Source organism: Tenrec ecaudatus, chromosome 15 (genome assembly GCF_050624435.1).
Source record: "Tenrec ecaudatus isolate mTenEca1 chromosome 15, mTenEca1.hap1, whole genome shotgun sequence".
In the NCBI taxonomy this organism is placed as follows: Eukaryota; Metazoa; Chordata; class Mammalia; order Afrosoricida; family Tenrecidae; genus Tenrec; species Tenrec ecaudatus.
This window is the reverse complement of record NC_134544.1, coordinates 2,241,132-2,260,858: the sequence shown is the minus strand read 5'-3', so window position 1 is coordinate 2,260,858 and position 19,727 is coordinate 2,241,132. Positions and strand designations below refer to the sequence as shown.

The window sequence follows — 19,727 nt, the reverse complement described above, 5'->3', positions numbered from 1 at the left end:
TGCTCTGTGCCCTAGGAGTGAAGGCTTTCAGCTGCAGCATCTGCAGCGCCTCCTTCACCACCAATGGCAGCCTCACCAGGCACATGACCACGCACATGAGCATGAAGCCCTACAAGTGCCCCTTCTGCGAGGAGAGCTTCCGCACGACCGTCCACTGCAAGAAGCACATGAGGAAGCACCAGGCAGCACCGCCTGCCGTGCCCGCCAGCAGCGAGCCAGGAGGAGAAGGTATGGGCGAGGATGCAGGGTGTGGCAGCAGGTGCTGAAGGACCTGAGCCCGATGTCTGAAGGTGGTGTGGAAGACTTGGGGGCTTTATGGTGCAAACATGCGCTCTTCACCAGGAGACCCTTCAGATGAACTGACGCTCAGGAAGAACTTGGTCATGGCCCAGCTTTGCAGCCTGCTGGCCTTCAGGGCAGACAGGGAGGGTTGGTGTCTGTGGAGTCAGAAAGTAGGGTTTCATCTAGACCAGCAGTTCTCAACCTATGGGTCATGACTCTTTGGGGGTCGAATGACCCTTTCACTGGGGTTGCCCGATTCATAACAGTAGCACAATGTCAGTTATCAAGTAGCAACGAAAGTAGTTTTATGGTTACAGAGGTCAGCACAGCATGAGGAACTGTATTGAAGGGTCGTGGCATTAGGAAGGCGGAGAACCACTGCTCTAGATGCTATGTGCGCCGTTTACAAGTTTTCCCTCAGACATCCTGTTTTATTAGAAACGTTGATTTTTTTTTATTGGAGTCTCACCTGTCCTCTTGTGGGGCTTGTTTCACTGGCACCGGGGTGCTCAGTTGGGCGCTGTGGGCTGTGTCGGCTGCTGACTGAGCTGTGGAGGCGCAGGTTCTGGTCCATCTGCTTGGGGAGCTTGCTTTGCCGTGAGCTGGGCCCTCACGGGGCCTGGTGTCCCTGCAGACGTCTACCTGGAGGAGGAGGAAGACTGTCCCGAGAGGAACCTCTCTCGGAAGTCTCGGCCCGAGGTCATCACCTTCACGGAGGAGGAGACGGCACAGCTGGCCCGGATCCGGCCCCAAGAGAGCGCCACTGTGTCTGAAAAGGTGCTGGTCCAGTCGGCGGCAGAGAAGGACCGCATCAGCGAGCTGAAAGACAAGCAGGCCGAGCTGCAGGCAGAGCCCAAGTATGCCAACTGCTGCACCTACTGCCCCAAGAGCTTCAAGAAGCCCAGCGACCTGGTCAGGTGAGGGTCTCAAAGACTCCTGGGAAGCTGTGCACTGGGATTGAGCCAGCAGCCCCAGGGCACGTCGCGTTCTGGGAACTTTGATTACAGCAGGGGCCCTGGGAGGACAAACGGTGACCCTGGAGCACTGCCTGGGAGGTTGGTGAGGTCAACCCCCAGCCCGAGTGAGGGTGTGAGCTGAGGAGGCCTGTTCCCAGACAGTGTCTCTCGGGGACTCAGTGTGTGGAGGCTGTAGCTCTGCTCCCTGTGTCCACGCCCTCTTGGCTCTGTTGAGAGGTACACGTGAAGGCGGCACGGCCCTCGGCTGGCTCTTGTGTGACAAGCTGAGCTCACTGCTGGAGCGCAGGACCTGGCTCACTGCTGGGGGCTGGGCCACACGCATCCGTGCCATTGTGGCCCTTCGGCGAATGTGCTCCCTAGCTCTTGGGGTGGCTGACGCCACCCCAGTCTTTGGCTCTTTACGCTTCTCTGGCTGCCCACCCACTGCCTGTTTTCCTTCCGTGATGCAAAATGTTTCAAATTGATTGTTGAAGAACTTTTTATTGTGAAGTAGGTGGAGGGAATTATGTTTCAGGTCAACTCTGTATCTGACCTTTCAAACCACTCCTCATCCTGCCTCACCCTGACTTTTCATCTCCTCCTTCTGCCTGCCCCTTCCCCCAAATCCATTCCTGCCAACTGTCCAGTCTGCTGCTCACCCCCTCCTCCCCATTCAGCCTTCGTCTCATCTCCTTCATTGTCTGTCTAACACCAGTGTCCTCCAGTCCGTCCACATCCTTCGGTGCCTCGTAGCTCCCACTGTGTCTCGGAGGCGTGGAGTCCCCACCGGGAGCGTGGACCAGAGATTCTTTGTGTGGGTTTCTGTTGCTGTGCCTGTGGGGTTTCCGACGTTGCCCTCCTGCGTACCGTGCACCCGGGCAGGAGAGTTGCTGTGTGCTCTGCCCCCGTGTGGCCTTGCTTCTCCGAGGTCACACCCAGCACAGGATGGCTGGGGCCTGTGGGATCCCTAGCCCCAGTATTGGAGGTGGTGCTATCCTGCGGTCGATATTCACAGGACTCCCCCGCTCCCTTTCAGCAGTGTGTGGGGTCCCCATACCCACGCCCTGTCCAACACCGGTTGCTTCCTGTCTCTTTGAAACAGGCTGCTGACCTGGGCTCTGTTTGTTTGTGGTTCTTGATGTTTTCTCCTGACGGTGGAAGAGGGATTTCTTCTCCTCGTGATCAGTTGGCCGTGAGGAATTGAAGCTCTCCCTCTTCCTTTCGTTTGTCATGGAGTCTGTGGTTGTCTTGTTAGGTTGGTTTGTTTTATTAAGTTTGGTTTTATATATTGACTTAATCAATATGTAAGTTGCAGCTCTGTCGCCAAGGTGGTTCTGACTTTGAACCAAGGGGCCACAGTGGAGCTGCCCATGTGGTCAGGGGCGGTCACCCTACGGGAATCAGACAGCCTCACTGGGCTGGACCCCCTGCTGTTCTGATGAGCAGCCCCCAGGGCTCCGGGACTGACATTCTCGTAGACGTGAGTGGTGAGGACTTTCCTCGCAGGAGGTCTTGCACGAGCGTGCCCATGTCTAGGAAGGCCAGTCTGACTTGCCACGCTCTGACAGGCATGTGCGCATCCACACCGGGGAGAAGCCCTACAGGTGTGACGAGTGCGGGAAGAGCTTCACCGTCAAGTCGACGCTCGACTGCCACGTGAAGACACACACAGGTGAGCTGCTGCACAGTCCACCCTCGTCATCACCTCCACCCCCCACCCCCCGCCTGTTTCTCAGCATTTTACAGACACACATCCCCAGGGGAAGTGGAGGCAGGTGGTCAAGGCTTGCTTCTGCAACATCCTCTCTGTATCCCAGAGCTTCAGGGCTGCCCTTAAAACAGCCACCTTGGGGCCTGCAGTGGTCAGAAGAGAGGCAGGCAGGTCCCTGCTGAGCCCTGTGGGCCGGCAAACCCGCTGAGGGGGTCCCCACCCACAGTGCTGCTGAAGGGAGACCCAGCAGCTATCTCTCCATCCACCCTGAGTGGAGGAACCCATTGTGAGCCATGTGCAGGCAACAACCCCTTGCCTTGCCAATCCTCAGCAGCCTGACCCAGCGGCCAGGAGGGCAGCCTGGCCCCCTGCCAGGTCTGGGTTCCAGCAGCCACGTGTCTGATGGTGTGTCCTTTACCTCATATGTGCCTGTGGATGAGTAATCTCCCCCCTTACTGGGTCATAAACATGCCCCAACATCTAAGCCCCCCACAACCACCTGTGTCCAGCAGATGTGACAGCCATGAGGAGTCAACTCAGGTCCATCACTCCCGTCATGAGGGGCCCCGGACCTTTTCTAAGTTCAGAATTGTGAACGAGAGGCACAGACGTGTCGGGCGCCGACCGTGGCTCACACACTGGCCCGGCTATCTCAGCGGGTTCACAAGTGTGTCTTTCTGGGGAACATAAACCCGAGAGGACTGTCTGCAGGCCTCACCCACCTTTGCGCCCCCCAGGCCTGCTGCCCTGGAGAGGTCAGGCAGGGCTGGGGTTGCGTGGGATGGGGGTGGGGTTGTGTCTCCTGGGAGTGTTCGCAAGTGGGCAGCGTCCAGTGAGGTCAGGGACAGCCGCCGTTCCTGGGGAGCCTGGGACAAGGGAAACGGAGACTGGTCCTGGCGGAGTCTGGGTTGGGACACGGGCCCAGCTCCTGGCCCCATGTGACTGTCCATGGTGCTCATCTTTGCTGCTGGCTGCTGCTCGGGGCCCGCCTGGTAGAGTAGCGTAGACCTGAGCTTCAGAGACAGAGCAGTGTTTAGGTGAGAGCAGAGCTGCTATGAGCCAGTGCATCAGGCCTCAGGGCCAAGAGCATTCTCCCAGCAGGGTCCTGGTGGCCGGGTGGCCCGCAGATCCCTGAGCCCCCTGCCCCTCCCCGCAGGTCAGAAGCTCTTCAGCTGCCACGTCTGCAGCAACGCCTTCTCCACGAAGGGCAGCCTGAAGGTGCACATGCGCCTGCACACGGGCGCCAAGCCCTTCAAGTGTCCGCACTGTGAGCTGCGCTTCCGCACGTCCGGCCGCAGGAAGACGCACATGCAGTTCCACTACAAGCCGGACCCCCGGAAAGCGCGGCGGCCGGTCCCCCGGGGCAGCCCCGAGGGGCTGCAGCCCGCCAGCCTGCTCAGCCCTACCCCCTCAGACCCCAATGTGCTCATCATGAACCACTCTGTCCTCACGGGCCAGTTCGACCAGCATCTGCTGCAGCAGGGACTGGTGAGCCAGGCCATTCTTCCTGCCTCCATGTCTGGTGAGTGCTGGGGAATGGGGGTGGGCAGCCGTGCTCCCAGGGGCTGCTCTTGTCTGAGTCCACCAGTGACTGCCCTTGGCTCAGCCTGTGGGCCTGGTGGGCTTCAGCGACCCCTTCCTCAGCGGGCCCGTCACAGTTTTAGATGTGGGTTGGTCACGCTGGGTGCCTTCCCCTCCGTGGGCGTGTGCTAGGGAGGGGAGAGACCTTGGCTTTGCCGTGCCTTGCAAACACCGAGTGTTGAACTGGGGCAAGGAGGGGGCAGCCCTGCCTGGACGAGCCTCAGCACCATCTTGGATAGCAGGGGCTAGTTCTGGGTCTCTGCATGAAGCTCCCAACCCTCCTTGAGGCTGCTGTGCACACAGTTGTCTACAGTTGGACCTGGCCAGCTGGTGCTGCACTTTGGGGGTCAGGGACACCAGACAGGAGACCCCTGTCATTGGTCATACAGGCAGTCATAGCAAATGGCTCTCAGGTGCCCTGGTGGCCTTTCCTGTCATGATGACCCTGCCACTTGGTTTACCCCTGGGCCGGTCAGCTTTATCTCTTCCCGCTTGGGTGGCTGGTGGGTTGGAAAAGGACCTTGTTGTTAGGGGCCAGTGAGTGAGTTCTGATCCTGGGGGCCCCATGGATAGCATGGTGACAGGGTCATTCCCGATCCTGTGGCCTGCTCACTGAGTCTGTGGTGTGGGGGCTGCCCCTACCTCCTCGTGCTACACAAAGGGAGAAAGGGTATCCAGCTCCACTGGCTGCTGTCCAAGGCTGATGGCCACAGACCTCCCGCCTCTGTTACCCTGCTCTGACACCGACTGCCCCCACAGCATTCTCCTTACTGTGGCCGATCGTTTCTTACGGTGCCACACAGAACTCACAGACAAGACTGTTGCTAGGGGAGCTAACGTGTCACCGCCACTCAGGGTTACTAAATGTCATGGGCCCTCAGCCAGTAGCCAAATCTCTCTTTGGTCTTCAGCCTCTCAGGCACGTGGTGCTGTGGCCTCTGCCTCCTTCCGTGACCCAGGAGCCAGCCCACTGCCCATTCTGATTGTGTCCTTGCCCTGGCCTCTGGTCTCAGTGTGTCTGGCTGCTGCTGCCCCTACCACTCCAGGCAGAACTCTCCAGGCCACCTCCTTGGTGGCTTTTCCTGTGGGGTGGTCTCTCCCGGCTTCTGGATTGCCTCATTCTTGTAGCCAGAGGAGTGGCACAACAGCCAGTCCCCAAATTAGTCACACACCACCACCACCACCACCACCACCACCACCACCACCACCACTACTCCCACCCCACCCCCCCTTGCATGGCCCAAGCACTAATCAATGGCATGTGAAGAAATCTCCTTTGGCCACCCCAGCCCATGCCCCAGGCCATCTCCTAGACCCAGAGGGTCTTCCTCTCCGCCGATTTTCTGCTTTGCCGAGCGTGACGGACTGCACTCTCCATGGTCTGTGCAAAGTACATGAGCCGAGTCTCGCCGTCCTCGCCACAGGAGCCCCCTGGCCATGTTTCTCCAAGGCAGATGTGTTTGCTGCGCTGGCCGCGTGCTCCCAGAGTGCCTCGCCAGCACCACAGCCCAAGGGCAGCCAGGCTTAGTCCGTGTCCAGTTGTCATCCCGGCTGGGTCAGGCGTGCCTCAGTGCTCGGCGTGCAGGGCGTGGGAGGTGGGGTGGTGGTGCTGCCTCTCTGCCGCCTCCTTCACCGTCCCACTCAGTGATGCCCGGGCAGTGGGACATGAGGGCCTGGATGGTGCAGCACAGGAATCCGACGAGGTCAGACCATACCCTGAAAAACGAGCTCTTCAGGTTTAGGAACTTGTTCTTCCTTGTCCCTTGCTTTGGCCAGCTGGTGGGGACTTGACGGTGTCGCTGACAGACGGCGGCCTGGCCACCCTGGAGGGCATCCAGTTACAGCTAGCGGCCAGCTTGGTTGGACCCAATGTCCAGATCTCTGGAATCGACACCTCCAGCATTAACAACATCACCTTACAGGTGTGAACCCCCTCCCCCGCCACACGGCACGAGTTTCCAGAGACTGGTGACTCATGCAGACCCCATGCTATTGTACCTGTCTACTGCATTTTGCAGATTGACCCGAGTCTCCTGCAGCAGACCCTGCAGCAAGGCAGTGTGCTGGCTCAGCAGCTCACTGGAGAACCCAGCCCGGCCCCCCAGAGTGGCTCGCTCCAGGCCCCAGACAGCGTGGTCCTTCAGCCCATCTCAGGCCTATCACTGCAGCCCTCGGCGACATCGGCCAACTTGACCATCAGCCCACTCTCTGAGCAGGACTCGGTGCTGGCGGCCAGCGGCAGTGGTGAGGCCCGTGCCCCTGTGTACCCTGTCACACTCCTCAGGCTGGGTCAAGGCTGTGTGAGGTCCCGCCTTTGTCTCAGCCGGCCAGCCCAGTGTCCTCAAGTTGGCAGCTCTCCTCTCCTCTGAGGCTTTGTCAGTGCTCGCTGGAGGGCCCTGCTTCGCACTCAGACCCACTGCCAGCCATGCAGGCAGAGCAGAACCGCCCCTTAGGGCTTCCAAGGCTGGAGTCTTTTGCCCACAGAGCAGCTGGTGGGCTGGCACCTCCGGCCTTCAGATAGTAGCCACCTATCACTGCTCCCTGAACGACCAGTGCCCCTTAGGGGCCCTTTATGGCCGGAAAACCAGAAAACCAGGCCTGTTCTCGCTCGGACCGGCTGCACTCACAGAGACGCTCTCCTTGGGCAGAGCAGACTTCCTGCAGCATTTCCGAGCTGTCCAGTTCTTCAGCCAACGCACCACCAGGCTCCTGCCTTCTCGCTGGGTCCTGGGCTCTCCTGGGGGCTGATGTGGCCTGACCCTTGGCTCAGAGGAGGGCCTCCTCTGCTCTCCCTGATGCCACCCTCACTTCCTCATCTGCTGGCCACAGGGAGCCAGGACCTCTCTCAGGTGATGACGTCTCAGGGGCTCGTGTCTACGTCCAATGGTCCTCACGAGATCACCCTGACCATCAACAACTCCAGCCTGAGCCAGGTGCTGGCCCAGGCGGCTGGCTCCTCAGCGGCATCGGCATCGGGCTCCCCGCAGGAGATCACCCTCACCATCTCAGGTCAGTCAGGGTCCTGCGATCACAGTGTCTGCAGAAGGAGCGGTTGACACAGGGCACTGGCTGGAACCCAGCACTGTCTGCTCCCACAGAGACTGACTCTCAGGACGCACAGGGGCAGTTCTTCCCTGGCCTCTCGGGTCACTGTGAGTCAGAGCCCACTCAGGACAGTGAGTGAGTTTAGGGAGAGCTGTCCCGCCCAATGTTCCTGTCCTTTCAGCGTTGGCGTGAGGCCTGGCCACCCCAGCATGGCCCCCAGCTCCAAGTGTGACTCTGCTCGGGTGACCAGGGCCCGCTCATTTCCTCCTTGTTTGTTAGGAACCACAGGGACAGGCAGTGGCTGCTTATAAGCAGGGGTGGGGGCCCAGGGTTCTAGCTGAGGGTGCTCGGCGCCCTGTGAGCAGTCTGGCTAACACAGATTTGGCAACGGTTTTTGTTTTGCTTTGTGACAAAGAAAGCATCGTGTCTTTGGGGATTCTGAAGCTTTCCGTCTGGCTTTTGTGGATCTGTGTGGAGTGCAGGGCCCTGCTGGCGTCCTGGCTGCAGGTTGGGCTGATACCTGCAAAGCCGCTCTGAGGGAGGAAGGGGCTCTCTGCTCCTGCAAAGGGTTAGTCTGGGCAGCTCACAGGGCCCTTGTACCCTGCCTCACAGGGCTGTGCTCAGCCGGCATGCACTCACTGGCAGTGAGCTTGGTGTTCCCGTGTGAAAAAGGACGAAGAAACATGTGCAGATGCTTAAAGCACCTGTGGTCTAATTCTCCAGCCATAGTCAGGCTGACGCCCACTGGTTAACGGGACCCTTGTCCACACCTCGAGTCTGCCATGGAATGGACTGTGGGGTCAGTTTGTTTCGGGATCGGGCTGTGTGTTCCCACACAGGAGAGAGAGTTGAGGATGGGCGCTCTTCTATACTGAACACACGCTAGCACGGAAAGTGCATCTGTATGCTGTTCCTGGCCCATCACATTTCGGGTGTCTTGCAGGTCAGGACCTCATCCCACACAGCTCGAATGGAGGCAGTGACCTCAACGGTGGCATGCGACTGTCAGCCCCACCCATTAGCAGCCCGTCCACAGCCGCCACCTTGACCATAAGCAACGACCAGCTGCTCTCCCAGAGCTCGGCCCTGGGTTCCCCAGGTACACAGCCCCCACGGCCAGGTGGGGGGGGGGATGGGACAAAGCTCCTGGGGACAAACGCACCCCGTCACCCCTATGAGAGTGAGGGTCCGAGCCTCTGGAGTTTCCAGCCCGTGGGTGGGGTGCGGACAAGCCATTTGGCTGAGGTGTGCACTCAGTGTGGTCAGCAGATGGCGACAGCATCCTCTGTCCCTCTGCGGCTCAGCGTGGTCCTTGCTGCGTGGCTTGCAGGGCAGGCTCTCTGCCACCAGCTGGCAGTAGAAGTACATGGTTGAAGGTGGGCACACTCGGGCTTTGGAGCAGACGGAGCCGCTTCTCAGCACACAGGCTCAAGAGAATCAAGCAGCAGAGCCAGGCATCTGAAGATCTGCCTGGTTATCGTGAGCACATAGACATTTGAGTCATAGTTTTTACATTTTTGTTGGCGCTTAATCCGCACATCATGAGAGTCGGTGGTTCAGGCCTATCAAAGAGGATTGTACAGTCATCACCACAGTCACTTATAGAACACCCCCTCCCGTGGTGGGCTCGCCATTAAAATGAGCTGTGCAGTCAGTCACAGTCAGTCCTAGTGCTCCCGACCCGCTCCCGTCTTCATAGCTATTTTTTTTCAGTTGCCATATTTCCCAGTGCTTTAGACAAAATTCTTAACGTTCGGATAGGTGAGGGTGCTGAGTCGGGACAGTTCCGTGTGTTGTCCCTGTGCCTACGTGGAGGTGCACACGGCTCTCCGGGCTCTCTGAAACTGGGCCCTTGGTCCCTCTGGGGCCTGGGCCCTCCCTGAGGACCCCCTTCAGCCACACGGTGAATTGACAGGCCTGGCAGGGGTACAAAGGGTGGGTCCACGGTGACTTTGCCGGAAGACAGGCAGGGAAACGGTGGGAGTGGAACCTGGCTGTTCCGCCGTGGGGACGGTGGGTGTTGTCATGACACAAGTTGTTGAGTCAAAAACCGGTTGATTTTCCCAGGTCACAGTGAAGGGTCATGTGCTCGAGGGACAATGTCCTGCGAGAAGAGACGGGCGTGAGGGCCAGCAACGTGGGGCATGCTTAATGGTGCCAGCCTCAACCTGCCCCTGACCAGCCCCTCTGACCCACTCTTCCTTCTTGCCTCCCCTAGAACTGAGCACTGCCCCTGGGAGCCTGCCAGCCACCAGGCCCATGTCTCCGTCTGCCATCTCCACGCAGAACCTGGTCATGGCATCCTCAGGCATGGGAGGCGATGCCAGTGTCACGCTGACTCTGGCCGACACGCAGGGCATGCTCTCTGGGGCCCTCGATACAGTGACGCTGAACATCACCTCACAGGTGGGCACGCCCACATACACCTCACGGCCTGCCCCTCGGGTCTCGACGACTCCCCAGGTGGTCGGGGTCACTGCTCACGTGTGCTTGAAGAGGCATCACCATGGCCCAGTTAGTCTCGGTAGGAGGGCCATTAGCCTGAACTGTGGGCAGGCGTGGCTGTGGCTGCAGTGGAACCTCTATCTGAGCCTTGTTCTTGCTGGGTGGAGAGGGGGCTGCGAGGGCCTGGCGGAGACCACTGAGCAGCTGAGGCCTCTCCAGGCTGCGGCACGAGCACTGTCCTACTGGCTGGTGCGTCCTGTGTGGGGCATCCTGGGTGGCCCACCTTCCTGAATAAGCTGCCACACACACTTGGGTATGGCCCTGGTGTCCCAGGAACAGAGTTGGTCTAAGGAGCCCTGGTGGTCAACACCTCTCAGCTGCTCACCAGAAGCTTGCTGTTCTCCACCCCCCACTGCTCCGCAGGAGAGGAGAAAGATGGAGGCACGTGCCCCCCCTGCCCTGCAGCATCCACCTGGCGGTGCCTGTCCTTTCTTGCTGGTGGTGCTGGGTGGGACCCTGCGAGGATCTGCTGCACTCTTCTTACCCTGTGCTCCTGGGCCCATGCTGGGGACGCTCCCTGACGCGACAGCAGGTCTAATGAAGGGGGTGTGTGCTCTTTCCAGGGCCAGCAGTTCCCCGCACTGCTCACAGACCCGTCCCTTTCGGGCCCGGGCGGGGCAGGCTCCCCACAGGTGATCCTGGTGAGTCACACACCGCACACGCCCTCCGCTGGCTGTGATGAGCTGGCCTACCAGGTGGGTGTTGTGTGCACACAGCCCTGGTGCCTGGGGCCTGCCTTTGTCACAGGGTGGAGGGCAGGGGGATGGACGATTGGTACAACTACTGTGAGCACCCGGGTGTGTTTGCACCTGTGAACTCCCAGGTGGGAGGGAGCATGTGAATTCCTGGCTGTGATGGTGTATGTGGACACGTGGGTGTGACTGTACGTGGACCCACGACTTTCTTCTTGGCCCAGGTGACGGACGTCCCCTCAAGCCTGGCCAAGGGCAGTCCCCCTGAGAAGGACAGTCGGGCGCACGGGTGCCTGGAGTGCAGCCGCACCTTCCCATCGGCCGCTCTGCTGCTGCAGCACAGCAAGGAGATGCACGGGCGGGAGCGCATCCATGCCTGCCGGCTCTGCAGCAAGGCCTTCAAGCGCGCCACGCACCTCAAGGTTGGGTATCCACACACACACACCCCGGGCAGGCACGTCACTGCCACCAGGCATGGCCAGGTCAGGCGGCCATCCACAGCACTGATGAGAGTGAAGACTGGCAGCGCTGCCTGCAGTGGGCATCTCCACGGGGTGGACAGCCAGGCCACCTCTCACAGGCTGGTGGCCACATCGGTGTGTGGGGCTGTGGCTGAGTAAACAGGCACAGCTGCATCGCAGTGTTGATGCTGGCATGGAGTGTAGGGAGAGGGCTAGCTTAGTCCTGACATTAAAAACTCCTGAGAAGAGAGCTGTGCGCTGCCTGAGGTGGTTCTGAGCGTGGATGGGGCAGCTAGTCGGCCGCAGGCTGCCTTCCCCCTCAGATGGAAAGGCACCACTGGGAGGGGTTCTCCCAGATTTTGTTGTGAGCTTCATGGTGGTCCACAGAGTGGGTCACCAGTTGTACCCTTGACAGTCTGTGCCCATTTTGCTTTATCACCCTGGTTGCTGTACCTCAGTGTGACTCCCTGACTCACTTCCTGTACCCCTGCCTCCGCATCTCCTTCCCTATCCCTGCTGAACTGCTAGCCATGCCAGGGCTGCCCTCTGGAGCTCATGTGCTAGACTGTGCCTAGGTGTGTGCACCTTCCGGGGGTTCCCATTCCCCTTACACACCTGCCCGCCCGCTGTTTGAGCTCAGCCCGACCTGGAGGTAACTGAGGGTCATGGTCTCGGGGGCCCACCCATCTCCATCTGACCAGTGAACCTGGCCTTTTCCATGATTTTGAGTTCAGTTCCACATTTTCCTCCGGCTTTGTCCAGAACCTTTCAGTGTGAGCCCTTTCAGAGCAATTGGCCGTGGCTGCCAGGTACCATCTAGACCTGGTCTCGGAATGGAGAAATGAGCTTTGTGGCCTGTTAGGCACTGGCCTCATGCCCTGGTGTGTGGTGGTTGGTGCCCGTCTTTGCTCAGGAAGAGACCAGTGGTGCCCCACAGTGGGGTGTGCAGCACTGTCTGTGAGCTGCCTCAGCTTATTTGTCTTCGCTCGGTTGGGGTCCCCGAGCCCCTGCTCAGATCTGAGCTCACAGAGCTCCATGCAGGGAAAGGGATGGCGCTGAGACCCCTGGGCCCTTGGCTCGACTTCTTGGTTTGCCTTCGCTGGACAGTACCCTGCAATTCCCGTGCTGAACACCATGCCAGGGCACTGACTGCACCTTTTTGTAGCCACCCCTCCACCTCTCCTCCTACTTCTGCCCCCCCCACCTGCCCCTGTGTCTCCTTCGGCATGGGTTTCCCCAGCCAGGCACCCTGAAGTGGCCCTGGTAATTGGTGGGCCACATGTTCTGGGTGCATCACACAGCGCCAACTTGAATCTGCCTCTTCTTTCTTGGGTGGTGGGCTGAACTCCAGCTCCCAGCGGGACAGTGGTGCTGGCGTATCTGGGTCACAAGCAGGTTGCTCTGGATGCAGGTCCTTGCCCAGCAGGCCTGGTATAGCCCACCTGGTTCTCTGGGTCCCTTTGGCCTGGTGCAAAGGCCTGTGCCCATCGCCCACCCTCTGCTGCTTCTCCACATCATGCTTGCCCTTGTTGCTCCCAGGAGCACATGCAGACCCACCAGGCTGGTCCCTCGCTCAGCTCCCAGAAGCCCAGAGTCTTCAAGTGCAGCACCTGCGAGAAGGCCTTTGCCAAGCCCAGCCAGCTGGAGAGGCACGGCCGAGTCCATACAGGTGAGCGGGCCGGTGGGGCGGAGCCTGAGGGGGCGGAGCCTGTGAGCAGGGCTAGCGAGGCGGCTCCCCTGGGCCAGGCTTACCCACACAGGAGCTCTTTCCAGGGGAGAGGCCCTTCGGCTGCGGCCTCTGTGAGAAGGCCTTCAACCAGAAGAGCGCCCTGCAGGTGCACATGAAGAAGCACACGGGGGAGCGGCCCTACAAGTGCGAGTGCTGCGCCATGGGCTTCACGCAGAAGAGCAACATGAAGCTGCACATGCGGCGCGCACACGGCCACACGGGTAGGGGTGGAGCCTGTGCACATGGCCACGCGGGTAGGGGCGGAGACTGCACACGGCCACGCGGGTAGGGGCGGAGACTGCGTGTGTGAGCACGGCCACGCGGGTAGTGTGCGACTAGGGGCCGAGTCCCGCTATGAGTACACACGTGTGTGAACGTTTCAGGGGTGTGTGTGTGTGTGTGTGTGTGTGTGTGTGTGTGAGAGAGAGAGAGAGAGAGAGAGAGAGAGAGAGAGAGATTGACCACCACCCGGGAAGGATCAGGTGAGCAGCTTGCGGGTGTATTCTCATAGGCAGCACGCAGACGCGGGCGTGTGCGCACGTGGGTTAGAACGCAGGTTTCTGAGCTGTTCTCTGAGACCACACTTTCCTCCTCCTGCCCGAACCCGAGAGCCTCTTCCCTGCCCCCAGGTGCCGCCCGGCCTTCTGCCCGCTCTGGTGCACCCTTTTAGCATGTCTCCCCACGCTGCCCCCTGCACACAGCGATTGCCTGCCCCTGCCACGGGATAGACACACCCTCAAGCTGTTCCCCTCCACTAGAAAAGCTTGGTAGACACTACTGCTGCCAGAAGCCCCTCCTGTCGCCCAAGCCAGCCTGTTGTCATCGGCCCAGGCCAGACAGGCACCTCCTGTGGCTGTCACCAAAGCCCCCAGTGAGTGATCTCCTGCCCTTTGCCCACAGGCACCCTGCAGGAGACTGCGGGTCCCCCGGAGCAGGACGGGGCCGAGCTGGGCCGGACGCTGCACCTGGAGGTGCAGGAGGCGACGGGCGAGTGGCAGGCCCTGGCCAACGTGTTCTGACAGCAGCCGCGCGGACTGCGGAGCGTTCCCGAGGCCGTTCTGTGACGGGGGAAGCATCTGGCCTTGTGTCCAGAAGCTTCAGTGTGAGAAACGTCAATGTGATAGTTTTGAGCGTGAAATTATCTTCGAATCAGTGTCTTTCAGAGAGTTGGGGAGATGGCGTGGCGCGTGCCGCCCGGGTCTCCAACCACTGAACTCAGGGCTCTTCCGCCACAGCCGGGCAGCTGGGCGCAGAGACAGGAGCTGCCCACCAGCGGAGCGGGACGACGGTGTTGGCAGCACGGAGTGCGTGCCGCCCTACCTCGGGCTCTGTCGGCGCCCAGAGGCAGAGCCTCAAGCCCAGCGCTAGGGCGCGGACCTCAGCAAGTGCCGTGGCTCGCGGTCAGCTCTTCTTGCCAGGCGCGTTGGAAGCTGGTAGAAAGGGTCCCTTTTAGCTGCAGGGAGTCCAGCCAACACCCCGAGAGACGGCTGGCCCAGTTCTCTCGACACGGGGGCCCAGAGGGCCTGCTGTCCACGCGGCCAAGGACAGCCATACGCAGGGAAGGTCAGACAGGGTCGCCCTCCTCGGCCAGCAGAGGGACGCGCAGCGCAAGCTTACGGATCCACGGGCACCGCTGGGTGCTTTGTCCTCGCGCCAGCACGCGCATTCTACTTCAGGGACCCCCTTAGCGTCACCCTCGGTGCCACATGAGATACATCCGTCACTCTGAACCCCGCCCCACCCTGGGTGAGTGCAAGCCCCCCCCACATTCCAAAGATGGAAGACCCCTCCCCCAACTTCAGTGTTTCCTTTCGGGTTATTTATGCGTTCTCTATAAATACAAATGTACATAGACAACCGGTGGGCGGGCAAGGCGGTCTGGAGCCACAGCTGTCCGACCTTCTGGTCTCCTGAAGCCGGGTCTCTCGCGTTTCCTCCTGGAAATTGAATGCCTTTACTCCGTGCCCTGGGCTCCTGGTGCCCCAGGAGGGTAGTTTCACTGTAAATACTGTAGGACTTTGTATGTATATGAAGAGAGGAGGCCATTGCAGATCCCGCGAGACATCTCACCGTCACCGATCGCGTCCTCCCTGTCTCTTCACTCGGGGCATCTGTATATAAGTCATGTTGACGGTGACACAGAGACTTTTGTTATGTGAAAATATTTAAGCCAGAAACTGTTAAATAATATTACTTCTTTTCCAAACTGCTTTGTGTCGTGTGTCTTTTTCTAGGTGGCTGGGCGTTTAGGGGGAGGGCGAGGGGTTGGATTATTTCACTTAGCCTCGTAGTGCTGGACTGATTATCAGCCCTGGAGTGCCCCTTGTCCATCAGTGTGTGCACCTGGCCACGGCCACCTGTAATCATGCTGATGTTCTGACATTTTTACTTTGCATGCACTTTAAAAATTTCATTTTGTATAAGTACCTAGGTAATATTGATGTATCTTGGTGACCAAATAAGCCGAAGGTTGAAATGATGGGATTTCAACGTTTTCTCCTTGTTGGTTCATGTATTTGCTTTTGGCATTCTTGCCAACCCCAGGACAGCGTCTAGAGGGCGCTGTGTAACCTCTCACTGCACACAAAGCCTCACCTCGTCTCCTTAAGGCCCCAGCTGATCCATCTAAAGGCACTTTCAATTTTGGTTCAAGAAAAAGGAGGGGGAAAGGCATTTTGTGACTTTCCTCCATCTGATTTACAGCAGGCCCGAGAGTGTTGTGAGGCGCCCTAATTATAGAGACTATGCTGTGTTAACACCCCAGCCATCCATGGTCTGGCAGACAGGATTTCACTTGCGTGTTTGCTGGTGGGTCTTTATCGGTCAGTGAAAGAGTTCTCCTCTGAAGGAGATTTCCAGCCTCACACTTGACCAGGGATGGGACCACTGGGGACTGCATTTTTAGAAATCGCTCTTTACAGCGTATCTACTTCGGAATAGCACAGATAAATTTTAAACATGAATTAGGAACATGGCTGAATTTTTTTTCTTTTTAAAATATTTAGTATGCAGTAATTTGGCACATGAATTCTTCTCAGCTTTAGCTCCGTATAAAACTTGGACCATGAACATTTAACCTTGATCTTGTAAAGTCTACTGGAGATCAGCAGGTTTCGAGAATGAGGACTTGGACTCTGGACCCACGGGGGTGAGAGTTAAGTACTGATGTCAGGCCTTTGTGCCGGGACCTGGTCCCACAAGCCCAGAGAGCTCCTGGCTGTCTAATCCTAAGCCACTTGTGCTGCCTCTAAGGGACCCCCGAGGCCGCAGCCCTTCCCAAAGGGGCCACACTCAGAAGTAGGTTGTTATTTGTGCGTTCCTTCCTACGGCGTGGAGACACTCCTGGGAAGCTCTCGGGCATCTCTGACATGGAGCAAGAACACCTACAGAGGAAAACAAGCCGTCTTTCCAAGCGCTGGTAGCCCCTACCCCTAACAAGGCCTGCTCTTGGCTTTTTGTCGCATTTGGGCTGTTCCGGACGAGCGAGCCATCAGAGGAACCCCATCACACAGGGAGCTCCTCGGGGGCCTGCCTCGCCCCTCACGCTGTGTCTTCTGGATGAAACTCTAGAATGACTGGCATCTCTTCCCTCCCATCGTGAATCTCCTTTTCTGAACAATGGCTCACGCCCCATGGCTCATCTTGATTGGCGTCCCCAGGCTGTGGGCGCTCAGTGCGGTCCACACTCGGTCCCTCCGAGGGAGATGCGGGCTTCTGTTCCGCCTGGACTGCTGCTGGGGGTGGGGGGTGGCTTGTATTTGTGACTTGTCGAGACAAACATTTGTAAACTGAAGTTGGAGGCTTGCTGGCCCGCGGGGCTGGCACCTTTTTAAGGAGCACGTTTCAGATTCGTAGAAACTGCCTTTTCCCAATGATTTTAAACAAGACCTCCTCCAGCCTTTTGTGGAATTTCCCCTAGAAGTTTCTTTCCAAGTTGGGCCCCCATCACAGTTCCTCTTAACTGTTTCCTCATGTCTAGTGGGTGCTGAGTGGAGTGGAGGTGGAATCAGCTGTAGTGGGTGCTGAGTGGGGTGGAGGTGGAATCAGCTGTAGTGGGTGCTGAGTAGGGTGGAGGTGGAATCAGCTGTAGTGGGTGCTGAGGGGTGGAGGTGGAATCAGCTGTAGTGGGTGCTGAGTAGGGTGGAGGTGGAGGTGGAATCAGCTGCAGTGGGTGCTGAGTGAGGAGGTGGAATCTCATGGCAGGGCCTTCTGCAGGACTCACTTCCGTTAGCCAAGTAACAAAATTCCGGACATGGTCGGCTCTTGGGATAGTTGCGTGGATGTCAGGTGTCAGCCTGATTCCTCAATCCAGTTATATCTTGGCCATTATTTAAAAAGAATTTCATTTTACAGAACAATTTGCAAGATGTGGATCATACACACCCCTAGTAAGGAAAGATCAGTAAGTCACATGGCCTCATCCAGTGGGAAGCAGCCCGCCCAGACCCCTCCTGGCATGTGCACAGCAACCTCCTCTTTCCCCCTGGGGGCGGCCCCGCATACAGCACGGTGGTGGTGGTTACACAGGCATGGCTAGTAAAATGCTTGCACATGGTCAGAATAGCGATCAGTCCCTCTCAGCCACAGAGCTCAGCACTGGTTCAGAAGCACGTTTGCCACAAAACCTTCCTTGTTGAATGTGCTTGCCCTCAGGCTTCTGCGTGAAATCCGCTCATCTCTGCTCCTCAGGGTCCTCAGATGACCATGAACATTCACGACTGGTTTGCCACTAAAGAACACATTTCATCATTAAGAAAAAATCATTGTATTGGGGCTCGCACAACTCATCACCATCCACCCATTTGTATATATGTTGCCATCATCATTTCCAAAACATGTTCTTTCTACTTGAGCCCTTGGTATCAGCTCACTTCCCCCCACCCCCCTTCTCTCTTCAACCCTTGATAGTTTATAAAAAAAATGTTCACATCTTACACCTACTACTGCCTCCCTTCACCCACTTTTCTGTTGTCGGTCCCCCTTGGGGATGGGTGGTTTATATGTCAATCCTTGTGATTTTTTTAAAACTTTTTATGATCAGGAGAGTTTGTTTTTTCATCTTTAAGATTATTTCATGATCTGTTTATACACTTGCTGAATATTGACTTGGTCTCATTTCATACGAGAAACGACACAGCTCTGCCAGCTGCTGGTTTGGAAGCCATGCGAATTGTTGTGGGGCTGTTTTGAAGACCCCCAGATTGGGTTTATTTGGGGTCTGGGTTCACAGGTTCACGATGAGCTGGTCCCGAGGGAACGCTGCCGTGTGGTTTCTTGGGACTCAGAAGTGCGGGCATAAATTCTCGGTTCACACCCACGGGCTGCAGTCCTGTGACTGCCTTCCCCGAAGGGTCCTGCCCACGCCCCCCTTCAGATCCATTTATATGGGATTGGCTGGGCTTTGGCACTTTCCAGAAATACCAGTAAGGCTAGTGTGTTGCAGCTGATCTTCATGAGAGACAGTACTTGGTGTGGACCTTTTTTGAAGGTCAGTCTGTGGAGCCATTATCCTGTCACAAAACAGATGCAAATGAAGTTTTCGTGTTTTCTCTCAGACAACCGTACTGTACTAGAGCACAGAACAGGAGCTCCGACTTCTCCGAAGGTGAGAAGAATGAAGGTGGGTCTGGTTTTTCTTTTTATAACAATGAAATACTTTTTATTTTGAGGGATATATAATACTTTGATACAAAATACTTAAAAATCATTTTATTGGGGGCTCATACAGCTCTTATCACAATCCATCCATCCAGCCATTGTGTCAAGCACATTTGTTGCCATCATCATGCTCAAAACATTTTCTTTCTACTCGAGTCCTTGGTATCAGCTCATTTTCCCCTCCCTCCCCATTTCCCCCCTCTCCCAGGGTCTAATTTTTTTGGCCAGCCCCTGGGCCTAGTGCAGAGAGCGAGTGAACATGGCGCGTCTTGGTCAGCCTTCTCCCAAGCCCAATGTCCAAGGCCTCTAAATGCAACCACCTGCCTTTGGGGCAGTTACCACCCTACAGGAAGGCTCCGACCCAACCCAGTGGGTTGCTGTCTGGATCAATGTCAAGCCCACGCGCGTGTATGCGCATGCCTGTGTTTAGATGGAGAAGGGCAAACCCTCGCTCCTTGTGGCTCAGGAAAACTTCGGGCACAAGATGGTGAACATCACACTCCAAAAGGGAGGTCCAAGTCCACCGGGCAGCTTGGGAGAAAGGTCTGGCCATCTGCTTATAAAAGCCAGCTGTGGCCACCCCATGGGGTGAGTCCAGTCTGGTCAGGGGGCCACTGCAGTGGGACTTTGGGGGAAAGGGTTCCATCTGATAATTGACAGCAGGAGACCAGGAGGGACATTCTCCTCTGGGACTCTGTACCCCTTCTCACGCTTCCCACCACCATCTGTTCCGGAGAGCCGCCAATGGGGACCCGGCCTATCCTTCTCTGCTGTCAACGGCTTCCCACTCTCCCTGGTCCTGGGCCCTCCGGTGCACTCACAAGGTCACATTCCTTAAGGACACTTGCCGGCCAGAGCTCAGCATGTCTGAGGGAATGGTCAGGAGAGAATGGAGGTGGCTGGGCCTGGACAGGAGCAAGTGGGTACAAAGGGCCCCATTTCTCCTGCTGCCGCCCCTTGATTTGTGTTTGCGCGCGCGCACGCACACGCCCCAGTATGACGTCATTGGGGTGCCTGCGATGGGAGGTGTCTCATTGCAGATGCAAAGGAACCACAAAACCGACAGGCTTCAGTTCATGTTGTTGGCGATAGAATTCATGTAACACC

General features: G+C 57.8%; 1 protein-coding gene across 1 annotated transcript in view; it reads left to right on the top strand.

Moving 5' to 3' along the window:
• ZNF236 (zinc finger protein 236) overlaps positions 1–15,168 on the top strand; it is a 47,081-nt gene extending 31,913 nt beyond the window's left edge. Inside the window, exons 19-32 of the mRNA XM_075532583.1 lie at positions 16–228; positions 917–1,199; positions 2,807–2,910; positions 4,106–4,471; positions 6,307–6,452; positions 6,549–6,774; positions 7,360–7,539; positions 8,519–8,674; positions 9,794–9,981; positions 10,644–10,775; positions 10,997–11,194; positions 12,773–12,902; positions 13,007–13,183; positions 13,863–15,168. Coding sequence (XP_075388698.1) covers positions 16–228; positions 917–1,199; positions 2,807–2,910; positions 4,106–4,471; positions 6,307–6,452; positions 6,549–6,774; positions 7,360–7,539; positions 8,519–8,674; positions 9,794–9,981; positions 10,644–10,775; positions 10,997–11,194; positions 12,773–12,902; positions 13,007–13,183; positions 13,863–13,981 — 2,618 coding nt within the window. The 3' untranslated portion in view covers positions 13,982–15,168. The remainder of the gene's footprint in view (positions 1–15; positions 229–916; positions 1,200–2,806; positions 2,911–4,105; positions 4,472–6,306; positions 6,453–6,548; positions 6,775–7,359; positions 7,540–8,518; positions 8,675–9,793; positions 9,982–10,643; positions 10,776–10,996; positions 11,195–12,772; positions 12,903–13,006; positions 13,184–13,862) is intronic.
• Positions 15,169–19,727: the final 4,559 nt, after the last annotated feature.